The sequence below is a fragment of the Aquarana catesbeiana genome, linkage group LG07 (assembly GCF_042186555.1).
Source record: "Aquarana catesbeiana isolate 2022-GZ linkage group LG07, ASM4218655v1, whole genome shotgun sequence".
NCBI classification, from domain to species: domain Eukaryota; kingdom Metazoa; phylum Chordata; class Amphibia; order Anura; family Ranidae; genus Aquarana; species Aquarana catesbeiana.
This window is the reverse complement of record NC_133330.1, coordinates 198,562,563-198,577,641: the sequence shown is the minus strand read 5'-3', so window position 1 is coordinate 198,577,641 and position 15,079 is coordinate 198,562,563. Positions and strand designations below refer to the sequence as shown.

Genomic DNA, 15,079 nt, shown 5'->3' with positions numbered 1-15,079 from the left:
CTTATGGAGGAAGATGAGCTTGATTGCTCACAGATATTAAAGGAGGTCCCCTAGTTACAAACATCCGACTTACAAATGACTCCTACTTACAAATGGAGGGAAACAATCAGAAGTGAGAGGAAAATTAACTCCTGTAAGAGTTACTATGGCAAAAAGTTGTCTACACTGAAGCTTTATCACCAAGGCTGGTTTCCACAACAAACCACAATTTTCAAAATCTAATTGTCATTGGGACAGAAAGTGAGGTGAAATCTTGTGAACAGGGGCACAGACAGCAAAACAAATATTACAGGGGTGTTAACCCTTCCCTATGCTATCCAAAAAACATAAATCATTTTTTTTTTGGCTAGAGCTACACTTAAAAAATGTACCTGTTTCGACTTACAAATAAATTCAACTTGAGAACAAACCTACAGACCCTATCTTGTTTGAAACCCGGGGACTGCCTGTTCTGGCCAGTGAAAGTACATTCGATCATGTGCGTTCGATCAGCTGAATAAAAAGAGAGTGGGTAATTGGAACTCTTTCACATTGAGTTCATGTGGAGGGGTACATTGGTGGCTCATGGACAGTGGAAGCGTTCTTAGATAAGCTAAGCTGAATATGGATGGCTGCCAGCTCATGATAGGCTAGAAGTAACTCTGTGGAAGGCAAAGACAGAACAGCGCCATCAAAGTGCAGCATTAGTAAGACATTTTATTCCATAAAAGACAATTAGTAACTCACAAGATGTGAGATTTTTTAAGAAATAAAACTGATATGATGGACTTTAACGGTAGCAGTGAGGGACCTTTAACCACTTCGCATCCAGGCCATTTCTGACACTTCGCTCCTACATGTCAAAAATCATAATTTCTTTGCTATAAAATTAAATAGAACCCCCAAACATTATATATGTTTTCTAAGCAGAGACCCTAGAGAATACAATGGCGGTCATTGCAACTTTTTATCTTGCACGGTATTTGCGCAGCAATTTTTCAAACGCGTTTTTTTTTTTTTTTTAAAAACGTTTCATGCTTTAAAAAAAAACAAAACAGCAAAGTTAGCCAAATGTTTTTGCATTGTGTGAAAGATGAAGTTACGCTGAGTAAATAGATACCTAACATGTCACGCTTCAAAATTGCACACGCTTGTGGAATGGCTCCAAACTTTGGTACTTAAAAATCCCCATAGGCGATGCTTTAAAATTTTTTACTGGTTACATGTTTTGAGTTACAGAGGAGGTCTAGGGCCAAAATTATTGCTCTCGCTCTAACGTTCGCGGCGATACCTCACGTGTGGTTTGAACACCGTTTTCATATGTGGGCGGGACTTACGTATGCGTTCGCTTCTGCGTGCGGGCTCCCTGGGACAGGGGCGCTTTAAATTTTTTTTTTTTCTTTTATTGTTAATTTTACTTAAAAATTTTTATTTTGACACTTTTAAAAATTTTTTTTTTTTTGATCACTTTTATTCCTATTACAAGGAATGTAAACATCCCTTGTAATAGGAATATGACACGATCAGTCCTCTTTACAGTGAGATATGGGGTCAATAAGACCCCACATCTCACCTCTAGGCTGGGAAGCCTAAAATCAAAAAAAAAAAATAAAACGATCGCCGCTTCACAGCCGAAGCGGCGCCGTTTTTTTTTTAATGCAGAGGCCGGGCGTGACGTCATAACATCGCGCCCGGCCTCTGAACGATCATAGAGACTCCGGCGACCATCTGGTCCGCCGGAAATCTCTATGGTGAACATCCGGCGCCGGCGGATCCGCTATCCGACTCACCGATCGCTGAGGTGAGTCGGTAGAAGCACCGGAGGGCGGCGGGAGGGGGGGGGATGTCCCCTCTCGCCGCCCGTAAGAACGATCAAGCGGCGGAACAGCCGCTATGATCGTTCTTATGGTGTACGGAATCGCCGGCTGAAAATGCTGGTATCTGAATGATGTCTGTAGCCTCAGGCATCATTCAGATATAAGCCCCGAAAGTCGAGGCCGTCATATGACGGCCTCCGGATGCCAAGCGGTTAAACAAAATGGTATTTAATGTCTTTTATTACAAAAGGTTTTAAAATATTTTTACAAATATAAAATCATATGAAAATAGATCAGGTATCGATAATATGGAGATCTCCGTTAATACAAATGGCAAGAGGTTGACACATTTCACAGCTTTGCTTCTTCAGGACCTTATATTATTGATTTAAAACAGAGATCCTGTTTAAAAATAAGAATAAATACATAGTATTGTTTACATTTGGATTACATAGGAGCGCAGCAAAGTTAGTTTAAAAAATGTCATTCAAATGGAGTGAGGATAGCACATATGGGGACTCACATCTAGGGGAGACCCATCAAGAATGAAGTACCAGGTGTCATAGGAGGAACGATGTAACAACCAGTATCCTTAAACAGAGAATTATCAATTAATCATTATGATTAAAACCAGCAACTAATCATGTGATTAATTCTGAAAGTGCCAATAAGCATAGAATTAAATGGATGAGATATGGGTTAATAAACTAGCCATAGTCATAAAGTACTTACAAAAATGAGATCCTAGTTGGAAAAGGAGGGAAGGAACATGTAGGCCTCAACCATACACCAGATCACAGAAGAACCTGCTGTTGTTCCAGCAACCATTCCCTAAATGGATCCAATATATAATTATTGTTCCACATACTCGGGGTAGGGTTAGTATCTTCTACCCTACCACCCGTAAGACAAAAACAAAACTATCAGAGTATATATGTATTTTTGTACTGTATGAATGTTACTTATTAGTGCTGCTGATCATGAAGTTGCTCACATATTTGGAAGGACAAAGTAGCTGGTATTTCCTACAAATAAAGAATTGCCTAATAAGAGCTTTTATCCACCGTTAATACATGTACCTAAAAGTACTAATGAACATGGAAGATTAACTGGAAGTAGGGTATACAAGAGAGAATAACCACTTACCATCCAACTGGTGGCCAGTGAACCTCTATATCCTGCTGATGCTACGATCTAGCCAATATGTCTTGCCTCGTCTTGCATCCAAATTCCTCATCCACAGATCTCTAGAGTGCATAATTACATATCCAATGAGCTGAAATAGCTCAGATAGTCATCATAACCATCTATCTATTGACAGAGCCCCAATTTGACTTACCTATAGCATCCGTCAGCAAAACATGGCTCCATTCACTTCGCTTCTAAGATCCAGACTGATTTTATGTCCGTTTTTGGCGCCAAAGCGGCACCCTAATGGATACAGGTGATGCAGTGGGAGGGTACTGGCAGGTAGGAGGCGGCTAGAAACAAAGACCAGCGCAGTAATAAGCCGTTTACACTATCGCACATGTGCCGAACCTCATTCTAGCCGAAAACAAAACCGTAATTAGAGCCGGCGCAGAGATCGCAATGCTAAAAAAAAAAGGCATTCAAAACATCCTAAAGTGGACGGAGAGGAGCAAGCGTCGGACATCCAGCTACCGCCCCCTATTCATCAGGACACTCTCACCCACCCTATAAGTCCGGACCAATCACAGATCATTGCTAATACAACAGACAAATTACATCATCTAGTACCTGACAACAGTGAGAATCCCCAGGCTCCTACCACCTCCAACCCCACTGCCTTGGTCGGGCAAAGAGACTGAACAGCAGCTTCCTTCCCCCGTTACCTCCAAATCCAAACATAAATAATGACTCTGTATGGAATCATTTTGTACATCAATTATTATTGTTCATGATAAAGTGTTTTACACACATCAGACATGTAAGGATAGATATAGGTATATACATCAGATTACCATATGGTTACATAATTTATAATCACTGGTGAAGAGGCAGCTGACGGGTCCAGGGACGCTGGTGGTTGCCAGCGCTTCCAGACACTAAGGACGGCTCAAAGACAGCGGTGTACGTCACTTCCAGTTGGAGAGAGCATGTGTGCTCCTTCATCAGATTTGGCCTCATGAAGGAGCACGCGTGCTCCGAACGCGCGTTCCCTCCAACCGGAAGTGACGTACACCACTGTCTGAGCCATCCTGAGAAGCGCTGGGAACCACTGGCGTCCTTGGACCCATCAGCTGCCTCTTCACCAGTGATTATGAATTATATAACTATATGGTAATCTGATTTATATACCTGTATTTATCCTTATATGTCTGATGTATGAAAACACTTTATCATGAACGATAATAATTGATGTACAAAATTATTCCATACAGTCATTATTTATGTTTGGATTTGGAGGTAACGGGGGGAAGGGGGCTGTTGTAAAGTCTCTTTGCCCGACCAACAGCCCTCTTCCCCCCCCGTTACCTCCAAATCCAAACATAAATAATGACTCTGTATGGAATAATGTTGTACATCAATTATTATTATTCATGATAAAGTGTTTTCATACATCAGACATATAAGAATAGATACAGGTATATACATCAGATTACCCTATGGTTACATAATTCATAATCACTGGTGAAGAGGCAGCTGATGGGTCCAGGGACGCCGGTGGTTCCCAGCGCTTCTCAGGACGGCTCAGACAGTTTTGTACGTCACTTCCGGTTGGAGAGAGAGGGGAGGAGCTCGCGTTCGGAGCATGCGTGCTCCTTCATCAGGCTAAATCTGATGGAGCACACATGCTCTCTCCAACCGGAAGTGACGTACACCAATATCTGTGAGCCGTCCTGAGTGTTTTGAAGCGCTGGCAACCACCGGCGTCCCTGGACCCATCAGCTGCCTCTTCACCAGTGAGAAGATTGTCTTTCCCAAGAGCGAATGAACCATATTATTAATCCCACATGTGCTGACATTGCATACATCTTGTGAGTTACCAATTGTTTCTTTATGGAATAAAATGTCTTAATGCTGCACTTAGATGGCGCTGCTCTCCTTCTGTCTACTGGCCAGTAACTCTCCTGATCCAGCAATTCACTTTCCTACATAGATTCACACAGGGAAGTCCTATTTTTGAGTCCATGCAAGGTTCTTATTTTAACTGAAGCCTGATGAAAGGGGAGTTTTTTTTTCTGACAGCAAAAAAAAAATTCGCAGCACACTTACCAGCTAGCCTGCAAAAAAAAATGTACCCTGTCTAGCAATTCATATTAAAAACAGAGACTTTGGTCCTAAGCTATTTTTGAGTGTCTCTAAGTTGGAGCATACTGTACATAGCAGTGGATAAATTAGGTTTGGCTGGAGGGATCCCACTCCTTAAGGGCACTAGGACACATTGGAAGCCCAGCAACAGCATAATAGCAGCTGAATGCGTCCAATGTGTGCTCAAGCCGGATCGAACGAACAAGCTATACAAAAATGGCAACCACTCCAATTTTATAACTAGCCTTTGAAATAAGATGCACATCACAAAAAAATGTACAAGGGCCCTCCCATGTCCATCTTATTTCAAATGCTAGTTGTTATTGGGGTTGTTTCAATTTTTTTGTGCAATTTTTCTGATCTCCAAAATGCATTAGCTGGTTTTTAGCACAAACCAGTGAATGAATTTGAACTCTTATGCTTTGGTCTGGCACTCCTTCCATTGGTGCATGTTTTTTTTTTTTCCCCCCCTGACAGACACCCCATGGGCTTTCCCGAATTGACTGGCTCTTATTTCAATGACTGGTTAGGGGTAAGGGACCTGTTGCAGAATAAAAATGCCCTATTCGGTACACTCCCCTATCTAGCCACCACCTAAATGCTGTAATATTCATGCCTGGTTTAATTTGGGGGTTGTGGAAGATATGTGCTAGCGGTTGGAGCTCAGAGACCAGGGAGGGAAGCCTCCTCCTGCCATCCCATAGCTTAAATGAGTGAGAGAGAGTGGGGGAGAGAATCGGTGGTCTATTTTTTGGGGGACACCAAAGTAGGAAGTCTAGTGTGTGATGCGGCTATCCAATCCGTTTTTTCGACCTTGAGGTAGACGGTGGACAATTGGGCCAGCCTTGCTGCTTGGTAGTACCATATAAGGTTTGGGAGGCCTAGACCTCCTTGCTTAGTCAAGTTAAATAGAGTCCTTTGCGTGAGTCGTGGACCTTTCTTATCCCAGATGAACCTGGCAATCTTACCCTGAAATGACTTAAGATGATCTCGATCAGAAGAGATTGGAAGAGGTATAGCAACCTCGGCAGGAGGGTCATCTTTACTGAGTTCACTCTGCCCACCCAATATAACTTGTGTTGGGACCAGTTTATAAGGTCGGTCTCTAGTTTGCGGTATGTGGGGGGAAAGTTGGCCTGGTATAAATGCTCAATTTTGGGAGAGAGATCAAGACCTAAATATCTTATGGAGGTTTCCCCCCATCCAAATTTAAAGGAGCTTTTCAATTGAGTGACTCTGGCTGGTGGTAGGGATATATTCAGCGCTTGTGATTTTGTCATGTTAACATGTAGGCCGGACATTGAGGCAAAGGTGTCCAGTAAGGAGCATAAAGAGGGTAAGGAGGTGTTAGGAGAAGTTAGAAACAGCAATAAATCGTCGGCGAATAGAGCGCATTTGTGTGTTGCGGTACCGCAATCTACTCCCCTGATATCTGAATTTGAGCGTATTGCTATTTCTAGTGGTTTGATAACCAATGCAAATATCAGGGGGGATAGGGGGCATCCCTGTCTAGTTCCTCTGGCTATTGTGATTGGGTCTGCGTGATATCCCTGTAGTCTTACTGTAGCTTCTGGAGTGGAGTATATAGCGCCTTTAATGTTCCTAGGAATTTTTCGCCGAAGCCCCATTGTTGGATGACAAGGAATAGGTAAGGCAAGGAGACCGAATCAAAGGCCTTTTGGAGGTCTAGTGAAAGGAGCATTCCTTCCTGTTTGGGTCCCCCCTCCCACCCCGATTGTAGTATGGATATTATGTCCACTGCTCTCCGAACCTGGTCTGGGCCTTGCTGTCACGGTATAAATCCTACCTGGTCTTCATGAATGTATTGGTTGATGAACGATGCTAAGCGGTTCGTCATGACTTTGGTCAGGATTTTTAAATCATTGTTGATTAGTGAGATAGGTCTATAGTTCCCTACCATCCCCGCGTGCTTGTCAGGTTTGGGAATTACAGTAATGTTTACCTAGCGGCTTCCCATCTGTCTTTGAATTAAAGAACCTCGTCGAGTTAGGATTTCTGAGAATGCTTTGTAATAAGGCACCGAGAAACCATCTGGGCTTGGCGCAGAGCTGCCTTTCAGGTTTTTGATCTCGGAATGTTTGTATCTGCATCGGGTTCGTATTCGCTAAGGCTTTATACAAGTTGGAGTAGTATTCCGGGAAGGATTTTAGTATTCGTTTTGGGTTTAGTATGAAGGTACCATCTGCTTGTCTGATTTTCAGGAGAGAGTATGACTTGTGCTGTGAGCTTAGTAGCTAGCATCGTGCCTATTGCGTCTTTTTTAAGGTAGAACTTAGCTCCCACCCACTTAATATGTTTATCTGCTCTCGCTGTCAGAGCTAGGTTGAGGGCCAGTCTTGCCGCGTCAAGAGACGATATAGGGACACTAGAAGGGTTTTTTTTTGTGGTTTTTTTTTGCATAGATCGTCATACTCTTTTTCAAGCCTAGTCAGGTCCACCTGTCTTTCCTTTTTGAGTTGTGATGCTATTTGTATTAACTTGCCCAGAGTGTTTCCGCCGAAATCTCCTCAGTGTCATTAAGCTTGAAATATTCTTGTAAAGTCTTTAGAAGTTCTGTCACTCTGATGGGGTCACTGAGAATGGAATCGTTTAGTCTCCAGTTAGGTGTAATTTGTTGAAGGGATTCCCTGCGGAGTGATAGTGATGTGATATAGAATGATCTGACCAGGCTGCCTCTATAATAGTGGATTTGGTAGCTGATGGGATACGGCGAGTGGAGAGGAGAATATGGTCTATCCTTGAATACGAATGATGTGGGGTGGAATAATGGGAGAAATCTCGTGTAGAGGGGTTCAGCTCCCTCCATATGTCTGTCAGCCCTTGCTGGAAAATCAGTTTTGCTATCCTGACACTGCCTTTGTTCGGTCTAATAATTTTCGATTTCATGGGGTTAGATTTATCAAGGCCCGAATCAAAGGCCGTGTTAGAATCTCCACTTAGGATCATGACTCCCTCAATCAGGGATCATGACTCCCTCAATCAGGGGTTTCAGAATATGAAACATCCGTTGAAAGAATTGAAAGAATTGTACCTGACCTTTGTTGGGGCCATAATAGGAAATAAATGAAAACACGTGTTCGTCTAAGCTTCCCTTCACTAGGAGGAACCTTCCCTCTGGGTCTCTGTGCTCCAGCTGTGATGTGAATTTGCAGTTTTTGGCAAATAAGATTGCCACCCCTCTGGTCTTATCCTCAGCATTGGCTAGGTAAAATTGTGGGTAGTGGGCATGAAAGAATGAGGGAGAGTACGGCCCTGGGAAGTGGGTTTCCTGCATAATGACCACGTCAGCGGGATGAGATCGATAAGCTTGGAAAGCTTTCCTCCTTTATGGGTGAATTTAACCCCTGTGCATTGTGAGAAATTGTGGGAAGGGGGGAGATACCACTTTATTAGATGCCATGGAACAGAGAGGTGGAATCTAGCCCAGCGCCACCTACCTTGTCTAGGTTGAGAGAATGGGAGCTGCGTTTCAGTTTTGGGAACTTTCGGATACCTTCGTCTTCGTTAATGACGGGCAATTTCTCTTGGTTGGTTAGAAAGAAGAAAAGTTAGAAAAGAAAGGAACAGGTATAAGAACGTTACAGAATTACGACCAAAAAATGGCCATGAATGAGGGGAGGAGGAGAACTCCCTCCCTTCATTCCAAGCAGAGGGTAGAATATAGCCCTTCAATGGGGCTAATTTCCCATCACTCAGCTGTGGAAAAACAATAACCAAATGATAGGGGGAGGCGTAGGACAACTGCCCTGGCCCCGAACAACTCTGTAAAAAACTATAACTGAACATAAATGAGATTCATAGAACAGTGTACAGAACCAGCAAAAAAATTGAGAAGTCTCTTAGGTACTAACCGGCCCAGAGATCCTACTAGAGGCATCATTTCTCTGGTACGGGAAAAGGGGTGGCTTTATGGAACCCTCCCGCTTGAATTGAGCCAGCAAAATAGCCTCTTGCCCCCCAAAAAACCAAAAACACCCCAAAAAGAGGAGTTTTGAGTGCCAAGGCAAAAAAAAAAGAGGGGGCGGGGTTTTTTATTGAGACTCTGTCTCCCTGAATGAAGATCCTATCCCGGCCTTTAGGTCAGGTCAGCAACCCTATGTTGAAGTTCCATGTGTCCCAGGAACCCTCAGGGGGGAAGTTGTCCTTGACTTTCTTGGTCGTGCTTTTGTCCCATAGGGTGGAGGTGGGGCTTGTCGGCGTGGGACGTTTGACGGATCCTGGTTGTGCATTGGAAGTGTCCATCAAGCAATCTTGAGTGATGATTCTAAGGTCCAGTAGCAGTCGTTCACCTTCCGAGAACCTGGAGAAGGCGTATTGTTTGCCTCTGTGAGTGAATTTCAGAGCGAAAGGGAAGACCATCTGTATTTGATGTCCTTCTTAGTCAGGGCCAGGAGAAGGGGTTTTGGAGACCTTTTCTTTTGAAGCGTAAAGGGTGAGATGTCAGCAAATATTTGGATGTTGTGACCCTGAAATTTTTGCTGAATTTGCATCTGTGACATCCTCATCACTTCTTCTTTGATGGTATAGAAGTGGGGCTTGACTACAATGTCCCTTGGGGATCCATCTTTTCATCATATTATTCTAAAGATGGCTAGCCTCCAGTGCTTTGGTTAAGACTTTTGTATAGGACATGTCATGTGGCTCTTACTTTGCAACCACATGTGACTGGACATGGAATCTGTTGCAAAGAATTCCTTTTGAACCTATTGGCAATATTCCCTTTCCAACCTTGCTCAAAAGTTGGCCTTCTTTGTCACACTACCACTGTGAGGTGTATCTGAGCTTATCTTATAAGGAACCCTTTCTGGACTTGCACAATGAAGATATGGTAGTTGCTAGACCCTGGACCTCCTGCTCCCTAAGGTAAGCACATAACCACAAAACTCTTGGGTTTGTGTTTGAGCACCTTTTTTTAAAGTCCCTCCTTTTGCTGGTTATGTGGTGCTCATTATATCAGGTTTTGTCCTCAATTTTCTGTTCTTCCTCAAAGTTTCATCCTTTCAGTTAATTTCGTCTCTATCAAACTCCAGTACTTCAGAAAGATTTCTCTTCACTGTATCGATTCAGATGATGCTGTGCGGGTTTATTTTGCAGCCACTTCTATCAATAAAAAGCTGACTCTGTCATCCCTGATGGTCCCTCAGGCCTCTCATTCCACTTTTTCGTTGTGGCTCAGACAGATCATTGTTCAAGCATATGGTCTTACAGTGTATCTAAACCCAAAAACTTTAGCTACGATGGCTGCCTTTGTTTTAATTGGTATTTTTTTTAGGCTTTTTTCCCCCCTTTTCCTGTTCTTCCTATTTTTCATCTGGTGATTCGGTCAATAACACACTTACTGCGACCATCACTAGATCCCTCATTTTCAGTTACACCTCCCCTTGCCTTTTCTGGGTGCTGGTCTTCAGTTGTCTTGCTTGGCCATGCGTGTGACTCTCGCACATGGGAGTTATTCATTCTTGGACACAGGCATGGTGCCAAGAGTGTACACTGAGTGGTACATGTGCAGCTCAGTGCAAGTTTAATTGTAGACTGCAAACATACAGGCAAGTTTGTTTTATTTTTATAATACTGAATTTATGTATCCACAGCAGTTTGTGCAGCACTTTACAAAATGCAGAAGACCTAGCACGTCTCTTCTGCAATGAAAAGCTGCCTCGTTGCATTATTTAAAATGTAGGTTTAGCTCCACGTTAAATAAAAGCTGTTGATGTTAAATGGTTTGTCTCAACCCCCTGACTATTGCTTTTGCTGGAATACTTGATCTGTTAAAGGAAGTTGGCAAATAAGACTTAAAGTAGAGCTGAAGGCAACGTTAAATTTACGAGTGGGCAAGCTATTTATTGCAGTTTCTCTTCTGCAATAAAATATACCTACCAAAATAAATCTGCCTGCTTGTAGTCCTCTGTGGCATGTAAACTGAGCTGTGCATGGTCCCAGTGTGCCGGGATGACTGATTTGTGTACATCTTATGCTGGCCAGGCAAGATGTCCAAAGAACAGTATCCAGAAGCCATTAAGAAGATGCTGGTGAGGGACACATCGTGGACGTTGGACCACCGGAGAAGAGTGATTGTGTCTTTAGTACTGCTTTAATTTCATGATCAGCAAGTAATAAAATCATCATGGAGGGACTTAGAAAAACAAAGATTGCTATGGTAGTGCTATTGATGGACTGCGCCATATAGCTAATATTTTTTTTTTTTCCATAATTCAACTTTTAAGGATCAGGTTTCACCCTTATCTGTTAAAGTTCACTCTATTAAATCTATGAGCGTCTTTCAGCATCAAGCAGCTATTTCCCAGATTTGCAAGGTCACTGCCTGGGCTTCTGTTACCATGTTTAACCACTTCAATACAGGGCACTTATACACCCTCCTGCCCAGACCAATTTTCAGCTTTCAGCGCTGTTGCACTTTGAATGACAATTGTGCGGTCATGCTACACTGTACCCAAACTAAATTTTTACCATTTTGTTCCCACAAATAGAGCTTTCTTTTGGTGGTATTTGATCATCTCTGGGATTTTTATTTTCTGCTAAACAAATAAAAGACCGGAAATTTTGAAAAAAAAAGGGTTTTTTTGTTTGGGTTACAAAACTTTGTAAATAAGTAAGTTTTCTCCTTCACTGATGGGGCTGCACTGACGGGCACTGATAAGGCGTCACTGATGGACACCAATGAGGTGGCATTGATGGGCACTAATAGGCGGCACGGATGGGCACTGATAGGGGTCACTGATGTACTGTAATGTATTGTACTGATGGATGCCAATCCGTGCAAACAGGGCACTGATTGGCATCCCTGGTGTTTTAGGGTGGCATACCTGGAGGTGACACGTCTGGTTGTCCTGGTGGCGTCCCTGGTGGTCCAGTGTGGTTGTCCTGGTGGTCCAGTGTGGGCATCCTCGGGGGGGGGGGTTCGCACTGATAATTGATCAGCACAGACCCCCCCCCCCCGTCCGAGGAGCAGCCGATCGGCTCTTCTCTACTCGCGTCTAACAGACGCGAGTGAGGAAAAGCCAATCAACGGCTCTTCCTGTTTACATCGTGATCAGCTGTGATTGGACACGGCTGATCACGTGGTAAAGAGTCTGTCAGAGACTCATTACCTAGATTGGAGTTGCGGGGTGTCAGGGGTGCGCAGCGGCTTAGGTCAGGATATTGAAACCACTTTGCCGCCGTCATTTTGCTATATGGCGGGTGGCAAGTGGTTATATTGTATCTCTTCTGATGCCAGCTTTGGTCATAAGGGCTTTCAGACGGCTCTTTCAGCTGCAAGCAGTCCCCAGCTATCTTATTTTGTTATGTGGACCTGTTAGTGTTTTGTTACTGGTCGTTTCTTCACAGTTGGACTGCTTTTGGATATCTCAGTTGTCTCTGACACCTATATTCCTTGATAAACAATAAAGAAAATAGGATTTTTGTAATGTAAAATTTTTTTGGGGGGGTTCTTTATTGGAAACTGGTCCCACTCTCTGTGGTTTTTGTGATCTTGCTCCCATTACTGTTTTTGTACAGACTGCTGGGTATGGGAGGGGTTATACCAGACTGGTCACTGTTTTTTGTTTTATGTCCAAATCCACCTGCAGGCAACAGTAAACCCAAATGTCTGAATCTTGCATCCCCTAACAAACTCCAAGAAACAGATTTTTCGGTAAGTGCAAAAATACTTTTTTATTGACATTCGGTGCGTTTATCTATAATAAAAAAAAAAAAGTCTGTCTAGTCAATGTATTGCGGTATTCTGCTTATTGAGGTATTTCAGGAAAATACTGCATTATGAGAAGATAGTCCTAGATCAAAAACCCATTAGTCATATTACAGGTAATTGTTACAGCTGTGCAAATTCTTGAGACATTTGCACACCAATTGTTTTTATTTTATGAATAGACCCTTAGTTGTTCAGGTACTAGATTTGCAGCAGCTTATAATAATTTACGTATTTTGCTTTTCTTTATCAGCAACTGAACCATCCAAATGTCATTAAATATTACGCTTCCTTCATTGAGGACAATGAATTGAATATAGTCCTGGAACTGGCAGATGCTGGGGACCTATCTAGGATGATAAAGGTATGTGGGCAGGGAATTGACCTAAATGAGAAAGGCTCTTTCACATACACACATACAGTGACTGTTTTTTAAGATGGCTGTTTTTTGCAGGTATTCTGCTGTACCAAGTGCTTGAAATGAATGTTTATTATTTAAATTTGTTGTTAAGCCACTTATATAAAATGCTCCCATCCCCTCTGTATTAGAACAATAAGTTCCCCTGTGCCTGTGTTGTATCATAAATATGCTTATTTGTACTGATAACACACCTTCTTCCTACCATCAGTTGCCTTCTCTCTCCTCTGCCAGCTGAGAGTTGGAGACAGAGCCTATGGCAGGGAGTTGTGTTAACTGTACAGATAAGCATATTTATGATAAAACACAGGGGAACTTCTTGTTCTAATACAGAGGGGATAGGAGCTTTTCAGGTTAAGTATGGGAGCTGAGACAATCGGAGAGGAGAGAGGCTACGTGTTGAGAGGAAGGGGGAGCTGAAGACAGGCACAGAGGAGAATAGGAGAGCTGCGTTGATGCAGACACACAAAGACTACGATCGCTCAGCTTAGCAGACATGGTAATCGTGGTCAGAACTCAGGGGGGAGTCAGGACATGGCATTTATCAAACAGCTATTGTAGGAGATACAGAGGGATAATTTAAAAAGCAAAAGCACCATGCTGCTAATTGCACATTAAAGGGACAGGAGCAGCATTTTTTTTTGGGGGGGGGGGGGGGGGGGGGGTTAAACACTTTTAACCACTTTAAAGTGGTTGTAAACCTAAAAAAAAAAAAAAAAAAAAAAAAAAAAAAGATCTGCAAGACAAAGGCATAATGAGCTAGTATGCATAGCATACTAGCTAGTATGCATTACCTTAGATCGAAGCCCCCGCAGCAGTCCTCGTTCACCGATCCGGTCGGTGTCATCACTCCCGGAGTTACTTCCAGGTATCGCAGGCTCCGGCGCTATGATTGGCCGGAGCCGCGATGACGTCACTCCTGCCGCCGGTAACGACGCAGTCTAACTGAAGCAATGACATGTAAGTGCCGTTGCGTCAGTTTGCTTCAGTGCACATGTGCCGATGACGTTGGCACATGCAAATACAGGGGATATCTCCTAAACAGTTCAGGTTAGCTACAGGTAAGCCTTATTATAGGCTTATCTGTAGCAAAAAGGGTGTTGTAAGGGCAGAAAAAATGGGAAGGCTCCCCCAGGGGGGTTTTCAGGCAGCTAATATAAGATATTGAAAAAATTGGACTAAGGTAAACGAGGAGAAAAATTAGGATTCTTTATTGAAAAAATGGAATATGTTATTAAATGAGTGTTAAAATATGAGCTCAAATGGGGGTATACCCATGCTAAATAATAACAAACATAAGCATTATACACAGCATTAAATGTCTATTCTGTAACATTGCTTGGCGCGTTTCGACCCATAGTGTTTGGGGTCTCTTCAGAGGATGAGTTTGCTAAAAGAGGAAGATTACAATAACATATCAGATTAATTTAAAATAAGATATAATATATGCAGAATTGTCGCGTATAGACGTTGCACATAATTGCCAATGCATTTGGAAATGCCCCTCAGTCAGAGCCTCCCCACACGGCCGTTAGACCATCCCAAGCGCCTCCACACCACCCCGGGGGAGGACAATGATCCACTGAATGCGGCTTACAGGGATTCACACGTACATATTCCCCCCACGAATGCGCCCAAAAGGGCGGGGCAAAACCTAGGCAATTACCAGGGCGTTAGCTCATGGAAAAACCTATATCAATTTGTAATATTAAATTTATGATTTTTAAATTTATCAATTGAACGGTCAGACAATATCACAGTGATCTATCATATGTTGTGTTTATTATATGAAAAGGGATAATAATATTGGAGAAATGATAGTGTATGGGATTGTGTGGCTCATAAAAAAAGCCAAAAATGACC

The 15,079-nt window shown here is 42.8% G+C and overlaps 1 protein-coding gene across 1 annotated transcript in view; it reads left to right on the top strand.

Moving 5' to 3' along the window:
• NEK7 (NIMA related kinase 7) overlaps nt 1-15,079 on the top strand; it is a 242,607-nt gene that overhangs the window by 132,739 nt on the left and 94,789 nt on the right. The window contains exon 5 of the mRNA XM_073592966.1: nt 13,052-13,162. Within this exon, the coding sequence (XP_073449067.1) occupies nt 13,052-13,162 (111 nt within the window). The remainder of the gene's footprint in view (nt 1-13,051; nt 13,163-15,079) is intronic.